Source organism: Mycetomoellerius zeteki, unplaced genomic scaffold (assembly GCF_001594055.1).
Source record: "Mycetomoellerius zeteki isolate Tzet28-1 unplaced genomic scaffold, Tzet1.0 scaffold206, whole genome shotgun sequence".
Lineage (NCBI taxonomy): Eukaryota > Metazoa > Arthropoda > Insecta > Hymenoptera > Formicidae > Mycetomoellerius > Mycetomoellerius zeteki.
The window spans coordinates 301,770-319,892 of record NW_017257021.1 but is presented as its reverse complement, the minus strand read 5'-3'; the positions used below and the strand labels follow the sequence as shown (position 1 = coordinate 319,892).

Sequence of the window (18,123 nt, the reverse complement as noted above, 5' to 3'; positions counted from 1 at the left end):
AACAATAGCAACGAGCACATGAACTGTCTAGCTTGAACCTTAACATTGTTGTATCGAAGATGAATATTGAAGATGAATTTTAAAACAAAAAGCTGAAACAAACTTTCATCGCTCTAAAGTATCTTTAACTATAGCTAGAATCTTGGTAAAATATATCTAGCTAGAGATCTAGCTAGAAATTTCGCAGGAGACTAAAGAGATATTCAATGTATGTCTTTTCTGCTTGTAATTTCTTAGATTGTTGCAAATCAGCAATCATAACTTTCGGTACAATCTTCGTGTGAAATATAACAAACTTTATATTAAATTGATATTTTGTTCTCTGATATCGTCATATTTTATATAGTAATTATAATGTTCTCATATTATTAACACATTGTTTTTATGTTTACATGTCTTTTCACAGAAAATCAATGCTGCAAGGAGTATTTAATAAACGAATAAGTTATTGTTTGATTAGTTACTCTGATGATATCAATCACAACAATGTAATATTATTACACACTATATACATATATAGTTTACATTGAAAATACCATTTTTTCATAACCATTTCCGTTCAATGTGTATAAATGCCATTTGTTGAATTGTCATTTTGAATTGAATCGGATCAAGTATTGGGACTATTGCGCGCGCGCGTGCGCGCGCGTGTGTGTGTGTGTACATAAAATAGGTTCAATTATATAAAAGCCACAGAAAATCAGCAATTACTGTAGAAACGAAAATGTCTTACAAAATAAACTGCAAATTAACAAAATTACTTTGACTGTTTTATTATTATTATTTCTGTATTTTATGACTGATATTTACGTTTTATTTTACAAGTATATCAAAATGCATTGTAAGTATATCAAATGCCATAATTAACAAAAGGATGATCAAAGTAATGGACATGTATCATAATATAACAAAATAAGTATCTTATGTACAGATAGACAATTTCTTACAGATAGAGCATTATCATTTACAATTATTGTTAATACAGTTAATATGGTCCATTTACAAATTTAAAACCAATTTTGAAAAAAATTGGCGTTTTATGAGAGACATAATTAGCTTTTTGTAAAAGAAATAATAAGATGCACAAAAACGTTTATGCGCGTATGATTACAAATTTTATAATTTCGACATTTTATCTACCTGCTAGTGATTCCCTAATTTTTTTATCAATCCAGCGACGATAATATGCTACACGAACGTAAACTCCAGGTCTATTTGCTTTACCGCAATGCTGACCCCAACTAGTTATCCCGTACAAACTGAAAGCTCCTATTATAAAGAAAAGAATATGAATTTTAACAATACTATTATTGCAAGTACTAATTGAACATAACAAAATACAATATTTTCTATTTTAAGACAGAATTCATAAACTTTAATTCTTGAGTAAAAAATGATAAATAATTGTACTGTTTTTTTTGGATATAAAAAGTTTATATATTAATATTTTCTGAATTTTACTCTATTACCTGTCCATCTCCTATATTACATAAATGTATTATACTTTCATAATTTTGATTGCATTCTTTATTATTTCTTTCATTCTTTATTTAAAAAATTCTATTGTTATATGATTGTTGTATGACCCGTTATTGTATAACTCTTTTATTAATTTCAGTAATTATAATTAATCTAGTGAATGTTTCAACATTACCATTGTGATAACATGCTAAAGGACCTCCAGAATCGCCATCGCATGTGTCGATACCTTCATCAAGATATCCAGCACACATCATTCCGTCACTTATGGCACCTTCACCATAAACATAACTAGCTCGGCAAATTGACTGATCTAACAAAGGCACCCAGCCATATCGTAAATCTTTCGATTGCGCTGCAAAAGGATTTACTATATCTTACAATATTCATTTAAAGTAATCCTCTTCAGTATTTATCACCTACTCGTCTTGCCCGTTTCAATACTGCCAAATCCACTGATCGTACAATTCAGTCCAGGCGGATATTCGGCATTCTCAGTCGGTAAGCAAATTGGCATGATATCTTTGCCAAGCGGGATGCCGAGACCTTTAAGTAGAACCAAAGCGATATCATTGTTCATTCTGTGGCCTTTACGAAATTCCTCGTGTACGTAATAATCTTCGATGTTGGCTTCTATTTCCGTTCCTTCGTTTATCTGATGACATCAAATGTGATATAAAGTGTGAAGTGTCACATATTTAGCAAATGTATATAAAATACCCGGTAAAAAATTTTTCATGTATGAATATGTATAAATGTGTATAAACATACATAAATATTCATAAACATGTATAATCATATATGTCCATTATATATATTCATATATCCCTCTTTCTTTTGTAAAATTACTTTTTAATGTAATAGTAATGTGAAAACGTAAAAAATAATTAAAGGGATAATTTTCGCATTGTTCGTTTTAGAAAAAAAAACAAGTTTGGAAAGCTGTGAAAAAAAGACTCGTATACAATTATGCATAATTTTATATATAATTATACATAAGTAATTTTTTTACATTTCTTCAAACTTGATTTTTTTCTAAAACAAATAGTGTGAAAATTATCCTTTTAATTATTTTTTACGTTTTCACATTACTATTATTATTTCTATTATACTGAAAAGTAATTTTACAAAAGAAAGAGGGATATATGAACATGTATGGACATCTTTCACGTATAATATGTTTATGAATGTTTATACATATTTGTACATATTAATGCATGAACAATTTTTTACCGATAAATTTTATTATAAAATTTAATAATTGTTCTTGGAGATCCAATGATAATTTTATTAGATAATAATATTTTCGTTCACTTACATCCGTGTTATAATCACCCGCACGAACAAAATATGTGCCTTTGTTATAACCTTCTAGACAATGTGCCGCTGTTAGCACATGTAGAGGCGATATAATAACAGCACCGCACCAATGATTTGATCGACTGTGCCCTCGAACTCGAATGCTAGCCTAAATATTATTTAACAATCTCTTGTATCATCAATCTCGCTCTATATCTCTCTCTCTCTCTCTCTGATGTAATATTTATTTTAACATAATGAATATAAGACGATGATAATTCTTCATTGGTTACCATAAAAAATCCAATAATGTTTCTTCTAAAAATAATTACCTGCCAAGGATAAGTGCCTTTTGGTGCAACGGAGCCATGCACTACTTTCTGAAATATTAAGTCTTCATCGCTATCGAAATCTTTGGCACGTTGGCCACAATTTGATGGAAGTAGCTCGTTAATGTTTTGTTCCGAATGTTCTTGGCTGTTTATCCAATATGACTGCTTAATAAAAGTAAAATTAAGAAATAAACAGCAAATCATATTAAAATCATGAAATTTTGTCTACTTTGATATTGTTTTAATAAATGCTGCATTTGCTTGCATTACAACTTATGTCAAGTATTTGTATACTGTGTATATATTAAGTACATTATTATGTTGTATTTTACTGTATATTAAATAAATTCAAATAAATTTAAATATTGAGCAATTTACACATACTTCTCTGTACAAATATGTTAAATTTTAATATTATTGTTTAATGCGTAATCTAAGAGATAAAATAACTATTATATATAATAGTTATAACTATTATATATAATCTAAAAAAATAAATTACAATATAATAATTATTTGTTTTATTTACTTCGGCACTGTTAACATCTCCAGGTGAACAAATTACACCTGCGTCCTCATTATGATCACAATTATGTTGACCCCAGTGATTATGCTCACATCGATATAATTGCGATTCGTTTCCATGACAAAAAACCTTTTTTGTAAAAATTAAGAAAATTATCTTAGAATATTAATAAAACAAGACAGTAGGTAATATTATATATTTTTATACCATATATTATTATTTATATCAGTTATTATCTTCTTTATCAAATTATTATCGCGATATGCTTAAAAAAATATTGAAAATATGTTAAATATGTATATTTAAGGAAATATAAAATAAAGTAAGATAAATAAAAATTTGAAAATTAACAAATTTCTTTTTGCAAGAAGTCTTTTTGCAAAATATTTTGTATGCCACAAATGTAATACCTCATCGAGCCATATTGGTCCTTGGCCAGGCCCAAAAAAACCATTTTTCTTAGCTATTGCAATACCACCATACCCTAAAGATCTACAAATGACTACTGCCGTAGCATTTGTGAAGTCATCATCACACACGGTACCCCACACACCGTGATGACGCACTTCCACTCTTCCTTGCAGAGAATTGCTACCATTCGCCAAGCGCAACTCAAACGGTGCCTAAAACCGAAGGTAATAAGAGATATGTAAATCTATTTCTACTTTTTTTCCAACTTTCTTACATCGCAATATTTTGAACTTTCATCGGAGTGATCTGGGCAATCGACCACCTCGTCGCAAATGAAGGGAGTCGGTATGCAAGTTGGACTATTATCACATTTCCAATAACCTTCCTGACAAGTATTGACTGCGGTCTTACATACAATCCCAACAGCCTCTTCCGGTTGACAATTATGAACTCCCCATCTAGAAACAAAAATATACCTATATATAAATAATTCAGTTACGTCATGCCAATTTTAATAAAATTGTTATAAGCAATGTACATACGTCGCGACGTATAGCGATCAATTGTCAACATTACAATAAATAAAATATAACGTCAATTTTTACCCGTTAAAATCGCATTCGCGTAATGTAGTTTCGTTTCCACGACATTTCAATTGATCTACCATAAATCTCGTGGGTGGATCGAGATTTCCGTAAAATCCGCCCGGTCTAACTTCCAAAGCTCCAAGATCGAAACCAAGCTCTTTGCAGATAACATCAGCATTGATCATACCAAAGCCGTCGTCACATACCTGCCCCCAATGTCCTAGAACTATTTGACAATATGGACATTGAGTAAAATTATAGATATAATAATAAAATAAAAGAAAAGAATGAAGAGAGAGAGAGAGAGAGAGAGAGAGAGAAAGAAACCATTTTGCTTCTAAAATACATAGTAAGTTTTCGGCCCGAAATAGAAGAAACGTTGGAAGAAAAAAACGGAGATTATTGTTTTTCAATATTATCTTTCTTAAGTTCAATACACTTAGTACATTTTCATGTCTTTAAAAAAAAAAGAAACTGTTATCCTTAGTCTCGAAATGAGTCTCAACGGCTATTTAAAACTCTTCATCGGTGTGAAATCTCCTCCTTCGCAAGTCTGATTTCAATTTAGCGAGCAGATATAGTAATCGCTCGGACTGCTAGGCCCTATTACATATACAGTACAAATTTGATTCCGAGGCGGGACAAATTTTTCATATATAATTATATATAAATGGTTAACTACAAAGACTCCTTATAAATCAAAAGAAATTGAAAAGACTAAGGGCAATAGGAGTCAGGCGCAGGAGACGTCGCGCAAATAATACACCCATAAAGAAGTTTTACGCTTTATGGGTGTATTATTTGCACGACGTCTCCTGCGCCTGACTTCTATTGTCCTTATTCTTTCCAATTTCTTTTAATTATATATAATCAGGGTTGAGTAAGTTAATGTTTTTTTTTTTAACTGAATAAAGTTGAAGTTAATGGCTTTACAAAATTAATAAAGTTAAGTTAAAAGTTGAAGAAATAAAACATTAACTTACCGAGAGTTAAGTTAATATTGAATTAACTTAAGTTTAAAAAAAAGTTAGTTTCGAAAAAAATTATTTTTTAGGTCAAAATGTCCTAATTTTTCTTAAAATGAGGTTAAATAACAACTACAATATAGATTATTAAGTAAATTAAATTTTTAATTTTTTTATTCACATATGATATAACATAGTTTTTTAGGTTTTTACTTTTTAATGAGCCTTAAGCCTTAAAAAATGGACCAATTACCGTCAAATATTCTCCTCACATTCGACTATAAGTCCGGATCTACATAGGTGTTTTAAGCCTTAAGTCGTAAGAAATTGATCAATTACAGTCGAATTCGAGCAGAATAATCGACTATGATTCGTCCATTTCTTATGGCTTAAGGCTTAAAATTCTGTTGTAGATCCGGAATAAGGCTTATGGCTTAAAGCATAAGCCAATCAAAGAGCTATATTAACATCTTAAGAAATTATTTAAAATATGAACGGATTACGAATATACGTCTTTAGTCTTATTATATTTTATTATTTTTCTAAGGCATTTAAAAGAGATAAAAAAATTGTTTAATTTAAAAAAAAAATTAAAAAGTTAACGTTTAAAGGTAACTTAGTTAAGTTAAAATTTAATGCATTTAAAATTAACTAAGTTAAGTTAAAAGTTATCAACTTTTTTTTAATTTTTAACGTTTTAACTAGTTATTACCCAATACTGTATATAATTATATATAAAATATGCTCATATATTGAATAGAATTATATATAATTATATATATATATATATACTATATGTATATATATGTATATAATTACGTACAATTACATGTAATTTTATACATTTATATATTATATAATTATATATGAATAATTTTTTCCCGAGCAACTACTATTATTTTTTAAGTGCATGGAGATATACCAAGTGCATTAAATTTAAAGGAGGTTTTTGTCAAGAGTATACTTACTTTTGACTTCTATTCGACCTTCATAACTATTATTTGCACCAGCTAAGCGAATACCGTAATCAAAATTTTCAGCTGTGCAGATATTCTCATCGCTGCGATCATTGCAATCATTTTTGCCGTCGCAGACTTTTGTTTGATTTATACACTTGCGATTATTGCAAATATACATGCCATCACAGTTCATGCTTCTCTCTCTCATTTCATAATAATCGAACTCTTTGTCAAGTTTGAGTGCACCAGTCAAGCCGATGTTACTATTACTCAATAAACACACGTTACCATCCAATCTAAAACAGAATACGATATCTCTGTAAATAACTGTACATCATAAAAAGAAAATAATTAATCTCTATGATCACAATATAGCTATTAGGAAAAAAGTCATTTTGTTTTTACGCAGCGACTATACAGAGTGTACCTAACTGAAATAAGAAGACAAACTTTGAGAACGAAAAAAAGTTCATATATCCGCAAATCTATTGTTTGAGCTGACCTACAGCTCAAATGTTTATATTAATAGTTCATGACTCGACATGTTCATACGTGTATTGAATAAAATTGGAAATACTTTGAACATTCGTTTTAATTAAAAATTGAAAACAAATAATATTAAACATGTATATCTAATAATAAATATTAATTTTCCATTTTCCATTAATAAACTTTTGTTTGAGCTGTATCTCAGTAACAGTGGGAGTATATTTGCGGATATACATTTTTATAAATCTTATATAAATTTATATATATATTTTTCATGTTTTGGTGTAAGGAGCTCATCCTAGATGTTTATCCTCCATTAGTCACACTCTATATATAAATTACATATCTTTTATAAATAACTTTTATAAAATATGCTAATAATATTTTTTATTATTATATATATTACTACATAAATGTTAATTAAATAAATTTGCCAATTTAATATCGAAGTAATAAAATTTTCTTTTTCTTAATATCGCTTCTTATGAGATATGTGTTGTATATAAATAAATAATTAAATATAAATTAAATAACTTAATAAATAAAAATAACTTTCAAACAAACTTATGGTTAAATGAGCGACAAGTAAAATCAGCTTCTTTGCATCTTAATGCGCAGGTTTTTAAAGGTGTATTCAACCATTTCTCGATATCGTAGCCCTCAAGTTTATGTTTTGCAGATTTTTCAAAAAGATTCAGATCCAATATACATTTTCTTTCGTCAGCCCCATTTGTACAATCCTAAATAAATTACATTAAATGTTATGTAATAATTATATTATTAATCTTTACTTAAATAAAATAAATAAACACAATGATAAATTTATTAAAAAGTTAATGGATCAATTCTAAGCAGAATTTAGAGGCATAAGATTCTTTTTTTTAACATAGAAGTTTTATAAACATAGTTTAATAATCGCGGCAAACTCACATTTGGCTAGTTGAATAGATAACCCGAGCAGCACAATTCATTGGCGAAACATTGGTTAAACTTTGGCATACATTGGGGATATGTTGGGCCAATGTTGCACCGATGAATTGTGCTATTAGGGAAGTTAGGGGAGAGAAAAAACTAGGTAAAGCGGATTTAGAGATCAGATAACTAATTTAGGTAGATAAATGAAGTGCGTGTAGAAGATATAGAAGGATGAGCGAAATTAAAGCATAAAATGATAAACCAAGTCCTTTTCTTGACTATATAGAGGAGAAGATGGTATTATTCCAGTTACATTTTACACAATTTGTTAATAATCAATATTTAAATTTAAAACTTGACAATTACATTCATTAAAATGTTATTAAATCGATTTTGGACTCAAAGTTACGAAATATTTATTACTTAGGAGACTATTAATAAAAATGTGGTGACATTGCGTAATGACTCTAAGAAAAAAATGGGCGGTAATATGACCTTTCATAAAAATAGCCTTAAAATATTAGTTTCGTTTAAAAAACAGTATTTAGTTACAAAATTAACAAAAAAAGAAACATTTTAAAATATATGCAAATGAATGTATATACATTCACATAACTTTTGCATATAAGCTGCTCAGTACTAAAAATCTCAGTACTAAAAATAGTACAAATAATATAAACTATAGATTAACAGTAGAGAGCTACAATCGATTATCAAATAATTATTTTGATATGAAAATCTCAAAAAAGAGGTCGTGAGTAATCAATATTCATAGAAGGCCACATTAGCAAAATACCATGATATTGTTTAAATTTGTATAACTGAAAATATATATAGACAAATAAAATGTTAAATAGCAAATAACACACTCAAAAATACATATATTCGTGTGATAATATGTTCAAGTTTTAAAAAAATTGAGGAAGTAGGTGTAATTAAATGCTAAAGTGTACCTCAGAAACGTTTCGAAATACTTGAAAGTAAAAATGCGTTATAATAAGTGCTGGTTATTGAGTATTGGTAATATTAGCGTCATGGTGTAACAGCTACTGAACTAATAATTCCATAAGTAATCATTAAGATTCGCTATATAATAGCGGAGATATTAAGGGAGACCAATATATACACTGGCCACCTTCTCCTCTACATATGCTGAAATGAATAAATATATTCTATTCTATATCTCACTTCCTCTCCATCACAAACCCATGGAGATGGGATGCATTCTCCTGGCGTACATTCAAAATGTTTAGGCTTGCATTGACCAGTCAACATAGATCGTTTTGAATCTAAAGAAAAAAAAATAATTAATTTTATGTAGTATTACAATCTTTATTTTTATCCTTTTTTTCACAATTTTATTGAAAAGATTCGGTATCTACTGATATATTTTAGTCAAATAGGTACCAATATTTCCACAGGCAGGAATATCGCAATATTCAGGCTTTCCTGTTTCTATAAAGCACCACGGTCTCGATTCTTTTATTGGATTAGGATTTCTGCAATAGTTATGCATTTCCAATTTGTCTCGAATTTTTTTATTAACAACCTAATGATAAAAATTAAGTTATACTTTCATTTAATGGAAAGCATATTTTTAGATATATATACATGTAACGGCAAACCTACATTTATACGTAATTGATGTGCTATTCTTTCATCGGCCCACGAAAGACATTCATTTCCTGATATTGTTACATTGGCTTTGCCAGTGTATTGATTTCCTTTCCCATAAACGCAACCTAGACAAATGGATAAATTTGTCTTTTTGTATTTAAGATATTCTTTATAGTAGATATATATTACAAAGTCATGCATTACTTTATGTCACATATTTGTATATTTCAGATCAAATTAAGTAAAATTCGATAAAACATAGCAACATTATTTTTATGTATAAGAGACAAAAGATATTAACATAAACGTACCAGTGTCCGGACAGTACCTATGTCTGAACAGTTACACAAAACTTTATTTATATAAATTAATATTAATCTCATGCTTTTTACCTTTATGACCAATTTGAATTAGTTTAAAGTGTCTTTTGTCATTAAACATCTATTTACATTAATATTTCCCATCAGCATAATTTTCTAATTGTGATCGGACACTGAAACAATTACGTGTGTCTCAGTGTCTGACCGGCTGTCCGGCCACTGGTACATTGACGCATTCTATTACTTATTTAAAGATTTTAATTAATAATTGTTATAAGTCGGTTCAAATAATTTTTCCTTGCTTAAGGGAGTCTTGAGTTTTCAAATGAATACAAATATTTATATTAAAAACCTTTCTGATAATATAAATTGTATTATTTATGACAACCTACGCTTAAACGTTCGGTTACTGGTACATTTATCTTAAAAAATAATTTCTCGCGACTTATTTGTGGTCTAATTTCTCATACATCCATATATTTTAATATATATATTAAAATATATGGATTAAAATATATTAATACATATAAATATATAATAATATATGTATATGTATATAATAATATATATATTATTATATATTGTTTATTTAATAATTCTTTAATAATACCAATATCATCATAAGGCCTCTTGCAAATAAAAGAATGCCCTTTCGAAGTAGTTGCACAGTCTTCAGTGTCCCAGAAGAAATAATCTGTGTCACAGATCGATTCAGATCGATCATGACACGAAAATTTCTGTTTCATCACAATACAAAGAGGACGAGATCCTACCCATGGTGGTTGTTCCGTATCGTTCATCCACCCAGGCCACCATTTCGTAAATCTAACAAAATGTTTAACAAAAAATTCAAAAATATAATAAGACGTCCTTTTAAATTGTTTAACAGGGTACAAATGAATTTTTCATTTAAAGAAGTTATAATTAGCTTGATAGAAAGACAAAAGAATATTAGTAATATGTTTTATTATATAGATAAAAATACAAAGGCATAAATATTAATAAGAAAATGAATTTAACAACTTAAATAGAAGCTATAGGTATTCTAAGAATCATACTTAAATTTGGCATGAGCAGAATCCGCCCAGAGCCATAAGGTGCGACCCATGCTAGTAAAACCGAAACCGGAAGTCATAATTGAGCTAACTTCCGGATACGATTGCAACAGCCATTCCGAAACAAAGTTATTTTCCGCCTGATTAGTAATGTCAATGAGTCGTGCATTCCTTCGTTTGCAGTATTCCAATGCTTCAGCATGATTAAATCCACTATCAGGATTAGCTAAGTGATAGCATTGACCATTATGAGGCATTTCATCCTTGTAACAATGTGCGATACGATTGGGAGTACATCGCACACCAATCGCATCTCTATCCACGCGGCACTCTTGATTATGTGTGAATCTGAATTATTATAATTATGACGATAAATTTTAGCGTAACGATTTTTATTACAATTTGCCTCGACAAAAAACATTGCAAATGAAAGATAGCCATAAACTTAACGAAAACAAAAAGTATTAATTACAAATATTTTACTATTGTTATGTGCATAAGAAATCTAAATTTTTATTCTGACTATCTTTATATTCAATAAAAGGAATATTTATAAATCTCTGATAGCTCATATCTTACTTGCATGATTGAAACCTGGTTTCATTGCCCAGACATGTTACAGTTTTTGCAGCGATCCAAGTCGGCATATTATTATAATTGTTTCTGCCTTGCCAAGCCATTTCTGCGCCTCTACAATAAACAAAATAGTCTGTACAATATTACGTTTCCCATTGTCAATAATTTTATCATCATCCCAAATAATGAAAGTTTATGATAGATAAGAACGTCGAAATACAAAATATACAGAATGTCCGGTAAGTTTTGACAAAGCGCTCATGCGTGGATAGAGCGGACTAAACTAATTGTAAGTCGAAAAGTCCTTTATCATTTTGCAATTTTTGTATTAGGATTTTCGTCTCAAAATTACCTCAAGAATACATTCTCAAGAGGGAATGCGATAGTTATGAGATACCATGTAGATATATACAGGGTGAAAAATTTCAAACGTAATGGGCCGAATATCTCGGAAAATATGAAAGATACGGAAAAATGTTTCACATAAAAGTTGTATGGAGGGGATATAAGAAAGTATCATTGATTTGACCATGGGTGACGTCGCCAAGGCCAGATCAAGAACACGTCGATTTTTTTAAATAAGACCCCCTTATATTTTTCATTACATTTTCTTGTACCTTACCTCGAGAGCTTTTCAAAACACTATAATAAAATATTTTTTCATTAAGTATTTTTCGAGTTATATAATAAGGCTCGAAAGTTACAGTACAGCCGGCATTAGCATTACGCAAGTTGTCCGACCGACGGCTAAAACCTTATGAATGTTGTTCCGGATCATGTCCTGTATAACATTTGTCAAAATCAAGACCATTGGAGATTGTACCTCTTATTTTCATTTTTACGTATAAATGAATTTTTAGTGCAAAAATGAAAATAAGAGGTACAATCTCCAATGGTCTTGATTTTGACAAATGTTATACAGGACATGATCTGGAACATTCATAAGGTTTTAGCCGTCGGTCGGACAACTTGCGTAATGTTAATGCCGGCTGTACTGTAACTTTCGAGCCTTATAACTCGAATAAGTGGAATTCGGATTCGTATTCAACTTCCAAAAAACTAAGAGATATGACTAGTTTCGTTCTGATGCTTTTTTGTTGAACAGTGTTGTTATATCTAGACAAGGAATCCATTAAAAAAATATACAAAGCTCTGCTATGTCATTTTTTGCCTTTACATTTAATGATATTGTATATACTTACGTATATAGCTAATGTACATACTTGCTATATCCGAGTTGTTTACATAAAATATGAGCTTCTTTTAAAGTCCAACTATTTCTAGAATCGCATACAATACCCCAACCAGGCAGCACACCTTGTACCTCAACATAACCATTGCTCGGCCCAGAACCACCTCTCAAGCGAATAACCTATTGATATATTAAATAAAATGTTTTTTTTGTTATTATAATTAACTTTTTAAATTTATCTTTATGTAAATGTTCTCACCTGACCAGATATAGGTGTTAGTCGAACGGACTTTTTTGAATGAGTTAATGGATGCACTGGCTGTACGTAATAAACTGGGAATGACGGCTCTTCTACAATAAAATTAATTGTTATTAATTAAAATTAATTAATAATAAACATTTTATTTACTTATTTTATTTAGCTATCACTTATTTATGGATCCAATATAGGATGTAATATATAATATGATTTATATTGTCATGTATATTTGATATACATACATTTACACGAATATATTTTTAATTATGTGTATAATGCCTATATATGAGCCAATACAATACATTTTTATATACTAATTTTTCCCCAAAGTTATAATTAAAGTCATGCGGAAGCACAAAAGCGAATACATGCAAAAGGATAAAACCAAGTTAGCTAAACAAATTTATATAAATAAATATGATATATAATACATAAATATAATAATATAATGTATAAATAATTCTTATGTAGTGAACAAGTATATAATATTAAAAATAGAAAAGTTACGTTTTAACTTTTTAGTGTTATCTAATATCCATGAATACTCATTATGTAAAATATGTTTCGCATAATACATATTATAAATATTTAAAACATTTAATGAATAGCGATTAGTAAATAAAAAGATTTAAGTTAGCACAGTATTAATTTTAATTTTCGGCTTACAAATCTCACATTGCAATATTATTCTTTTCGACAAAAAACGACAATATATTTTTTATTTTCTCTGCAAAAACTTAATCTAAAGTAAAACAAGTTTATTTCATTATTGCATCGTATATTTCGAGTGGCATAACAATGCGCAAGAAAACAATTACGAATAAATCCATGCAAGAAAACAATTAAAGAATAACTTACCAAAATTTATTTTTCACGTGCGAGCACTCATTTTATAGATAAAAACACATAAATTTATATAATTTTTAAATCATTAACTTACCTTCTTGAAACGGGGCTGTTTCTATATTAAAAAGTTCGATATTGGTATTTTTCGGGCCAATTTTCATAATGACCGATGAAGCCGTCGTTGTCTTGGTTTTATTTTCGAAAACCAGCCTAGGCTTCCAGATGTTTTTGTCTAATACATCCACGTCGTAATTATTTATTTCAGATTCTATAATATTTGGAGGTCTTAAATTTACATTACTTGTTTCCGTATCGTTAATACTCCAGTGATTATCTTCACGTTCAATTGATTCACTAGATAAATTAAAATTACTTATGTTATCAAAATTATGCAACTCTTTTTCTCTCGCAATATTTTCAAACTCCCGTCCTCTCCTTGACAACTCAAGTTGTTTATTGAAAATTTTCTCTGTTGTCATCAGCGTTGTTGTAAACAAAGTATAATCATTTTCAGTATCTATTAAAGAAGAAATACGTAGTTTTAACAATTTACATTTAAATGTAAATTGCAAAATTTAAATATATAATGGTTATACTTATTAACGAAATTATGGCATAAGCAATCAATCCAATGGTAATTTTTAGTAAATAGCTAGCTTATAATGGTCCCCAATGCACATTACATTAGGTGATAAATAATAACTGCCCGTTTTTGTCGATAGTTAAAGTTTAAATGAAAGAGAGAGAGAGAGAGAGAGAGAGAGAGAGAGATTTTACAATATATAGATGTACATACACAGAAAATTTTGAAATTAAGAATTAAAGGTATGATAATATAAATTCAAAACAAAATTGAGCATTTAAAAGAAAATCAGCAAGTAATGTGAAATAAAATTAACCCTAAAAGTAGTGTAAGTTGAACGACCAAATATATTTCAATATAATAACGTAATAATTATACTATTAAAAATGTTGTTCCAGTTGATAGGTTTTTGAATACTATGCGATTGATGGCTCTTTGAATGTTTCTGATTATCCTCAATTTCTTTTGTGATGTAATGACCTTTTATGCCATTTGCATTGACATATATTCCATTTGGATAAAAGTTTGTTCTCGGATATTCAGTTGTATTCGTAGATTCTACAAATTACAAAGTGTTACAGAGTATAATTCTTAAATAATTTTAAGAAAAGTATAATGAACTAAATATTTGAGCTGTTTCAGTATACATCTTGTACATACCTATATATACAAAAATTTATATTTAATATATAATTACCGGCGTCAAGCAAATAAAAGAATAAAGATTATAAGCCACTTATAAACCTAAATTTATTTGATTCTTTGAATTTAACAAAACATTTGTTTTTAATATCCACTGTGCATTCGTTTCTCTATCAACTATGCTTTGCTGATATATATTTTTGCCAAATTGTTGTTGTAATTTATCATCTTGACTAGCCATACTATGAAACATTAAACTTTCTCATACATATCTAGTTACATAATAAATTTTATGTAAAAAATATTTTTTTTAATAATAATAAGCTATGAATACGCAAATATATTTCGAATATTTATCTATATAATTTCCGATTTATAAATTTAATTCTAAAATACACACATGAGTTGTCCAAACCCAATCGAAATTTTTTTAGCCATACTATGAAACATTAAACTTTCTCATACATATCTAGTTACATAATAAATTTTATGTAAAAAATATTTTTTTTAATAATAATAAGCTATGAATACGCAAATATATTTCGAATATTTATCTATATAATTTCCGATTTATAAATTTAATTCTAAAATACACACATGAGTTGTCCAAACCCAATCGAAATTTCGTTTGTTCTGTACACGAAGAAAAGAAAAGGGAGAGTTTAATTTTATAACTTAATATATAATAATATATAAATCTTTTTAGCATTACAACCTATGCAGGTATGTTCCTAAATCTCAAAACTTTAAAATAAAAAGATTCTAAATATATTAATTTAAATCAGAGTTTCAGTGGATCTTTTAGACCCATTGATGTGTTTTCAAAAATTTTCAGAAGCTATATGTGTTCTAGAATTAAATATTTATTTAGTATTCATAACATTGATCCACAGTATTGATATGCATTACGTAAATACTTTATTATACTTAAATATATATAATGTATTTATTTACTTATCTTACTGTATACATTTTTAATTTTTCATGAAACATGTCAACATGCAATATAATTTCCATGCATATTATTATATATTTCTTGCATCATAACTACTAAGAAGCAATATTATTCATTTGCATATTTGTATTATTTCAATGATATCATACTGATAATAATTTGTATGTACAATTGACAAAGTTAATTCATGCAGCGTGCAAATATTTGCCAGTAAGGTTTGCAACAGCACATTATTATTAATTTGTATTATTATAACTTGTACAGTGTACTAACTATAACAAACTTATTAATCTAATTGAAAATAATAATATATGGTCCAATATATAAATCCAATAAATATCTAATGAATTTAATTAAAAAATTAATCTAATCTAAATAATGCAATAAACAAACAGATGAAATATTTTTACGTAACAATCGTAATCACAAAAACATTAATTATCATAATTTTATATACATAGATTTTATATAAAAACATGTAAATAAATTAGTAATTTATTAAAATAATAAACAAGTTTAACGTTAATTTTTATTTACCTTGATCCCATGGACGTGTTTGAATTTCCATCTGTACTTTTTGTTGATCATGCCACGTACTCGGGTTGAAAGCAAAAGATCCATTTGACTGATTCCAAGTCATATTTTCTTGTCCCATCCAAGAAGGAAGTAATCTATCTTGTCGCGATTTATTCTGATTTGAATTTTTAGTAAATTTATTATTATTATTACTATTATTTAGCAAAACATTTCCAGCTAATGGAAAAGTATGATTGAAACTAGAATGATATAATCCTGGCGTCGTCCAATTATAATCTTGCTTAGTTGGATGCAAATCATGATCGGTCCTTTGACTATCTAACAAATCAGGAACATTAGAAAACTTTGTTTCGTTATGTACATTAAAAAACTGACTGTTATTTTCATTGTATCCTCTAGAAGGAAAATATGGTTGATGTCGTCTTTGATCTGTTTCACTCGACGCAGCATGTTCAAAATAATGATGATTGTAATGACCGGAATCATGAGAATCAAGGTGCCAATGATTATCATCTGCATTTGGAGTAAATCCTTGGTATCCTTGATCATATTTTCGATCACTAATAAGAGTAGTAGGATTATCGGAGTTCCAACTTGAATTTACTGATGGATTTGATGTAGGTCCATAATTATGATAATGATGATGATGATGATGATGATAATGATAACCAGGAGGATAATATCTATGGTCATTTTGATTCCTATGTTCGTATGACCACGATCCTTCTGGATGGTCGGAATGATAAACTGGTTGTGAATTTTGACCAATTCTATGGTTTTCCATCCATTGCCTATCTAAATGATCTTGAAATTTGTAATTGCTATCAAAGGATTGTCTCAAATTTCCATTACTTGGTTTCCATTCTGGACGATGTGGTCCATAGTCTTGATACTGACTTTCTCTATGTGCATGGTCGTAATCATGATAAATAATATGATGCTCAGAAAGATCATAAAATGGCTTTCGAGTTGTCCACGTTGGTACCCAAAGTGGACTTGAAGATGTCGTAAATGGTTTCCAGGTTGGTTTAAATGTTGGACGTAGATTTGATCGTGATGTGGTAGAAGCAGCAAGTGGAATCCAAGTACTATCTCCCATTTTGTGTACCTTATCATCAAATTTATCTGTAATTCAAAAAGTATGAATTTATTATAATTATTTTTAGAATATTTCAGAAAATATTAATTAATAACAGATCCCATTAAAAATAATTTATGATCGTTTAATTAACGTATTCCGCACTACGTAAGTCACCATCAGTGACTGTAATAGTGATACACCATCCGTTCAAACTGTTTGATATTTTGGCTATAAAAAGAAATGTAATTATAAAATAATTTTCGATATCATGTATGAATGCATACATATATAATATAATTATGCCATGATACGGAATACGTTAATGATCGTTTGGTTCAATCTAATATTGATTGTTATGAATAATATAGAATTTGTCAACATAGACTTAATTACTAATATATCTGCATATGTATATCATATGTATTATTAATTTTCTTAGAAATAAGTTCTACTGAAAAAGATCTCACACACACACGCACGCACGTACGCACGCATGCA

General features: G+C 28.6%; 1 protein-coding gene across 4 annotated transcripts in view; it reads right to left on the bottom strand.

The window, feature by feature from the left end:
• Window positions 1-998: 998 nt before the first annotated feature.
• The window catches only part of LOC108722530 (uncharacterized), a 21,659-nt gene continuing 4,534 nt past the window's right edge, over window positions 999-18,123 (bottom strand). Inside the window, exons 6-27 of one of the 4 annotated variants that reach the window (XM_018447692.1) lie at window positions 16,545-17,669; window positions 14,789-14,968; window positions 13,922-14,344; window positions 12,982-13,073; window positions 12,754-12,902; window positions 11,534-11,644; window positions 10,958-11,302; window positions 10,510-10,724; window positions 9,592-9,704; window positions 9,370-9,511; window positions 9,151-9,251; window positions 7,612-7,787; window positions 6,568-6,854; window positions 4,653-4,860; window positions 4,322-4,505; window positions 4,047-4,259; window positions 3,640-3,765; window positions 3,111-3,275; window positions 2,798-2,947; window positions 1,903-2,134; window positions 1,655-1,834; window positions 999-1,269 (exon numbers count right to left, since the gene is read on the bottom strand). In XM_018447692.1, coding sequence (XP_018303194.1) covers window positions 1,133-1,269; window positions 1,655-1,834; window positions 1,903-2,134; window positions 2,798-2,947; window positions 3,111-3,275; window positions 3,640-3,765; window positions 4,047-4,259; window positions 4,322-4,505; window positions 4,653-4,860; window positions 6,568-6,854; window positions 7,612-7,787; window positions 9,151-9,251; window positions 9,370-9,511; window positions 9,592-9,704; window positions 10,510-10,724; window positions 10,958-11,302; window positions 11,534-11,644; window positions 12,754-12,902; window positions 12,982-13,073; window positions 13,922-14,344; window positions 14,789-14,968; window positions 16,545-17,669 — 5,054 coding nt within the window. In that variant the 3' untranslated portion in view covers window positions 999-1,132. The remainder of the gene's footprint in view (window positions 1,270-1,654; window positions 1,835-1,902; window positions 2,135-2,797; window positions 2,948-3,110; window positions 3,276-3,639; window positions 3,766-4,046; window positions 4,260-4,321; window positions 4,506-4,652; window positions 4,861-6,567; window positions 6,855-7,611; window positions 7,788-9,150; window positions 9,252-9,369; window positions 9,512-9,591; window positions 9,705-10,509; window positions 10,725-10,957; window positions 11,303-11,533; window positions 11,645-12,753; window positions 12,903-12,981; window positions 13,074-13,921; window positions 14,345-14,788; window positions 14,969-16,544; window positions 17,670-18,123) is intronic. The other 3 variants (XM_018447693.1, XM_018447694.1, XM_018447695.1) reach the window with 3 other exon arrangements.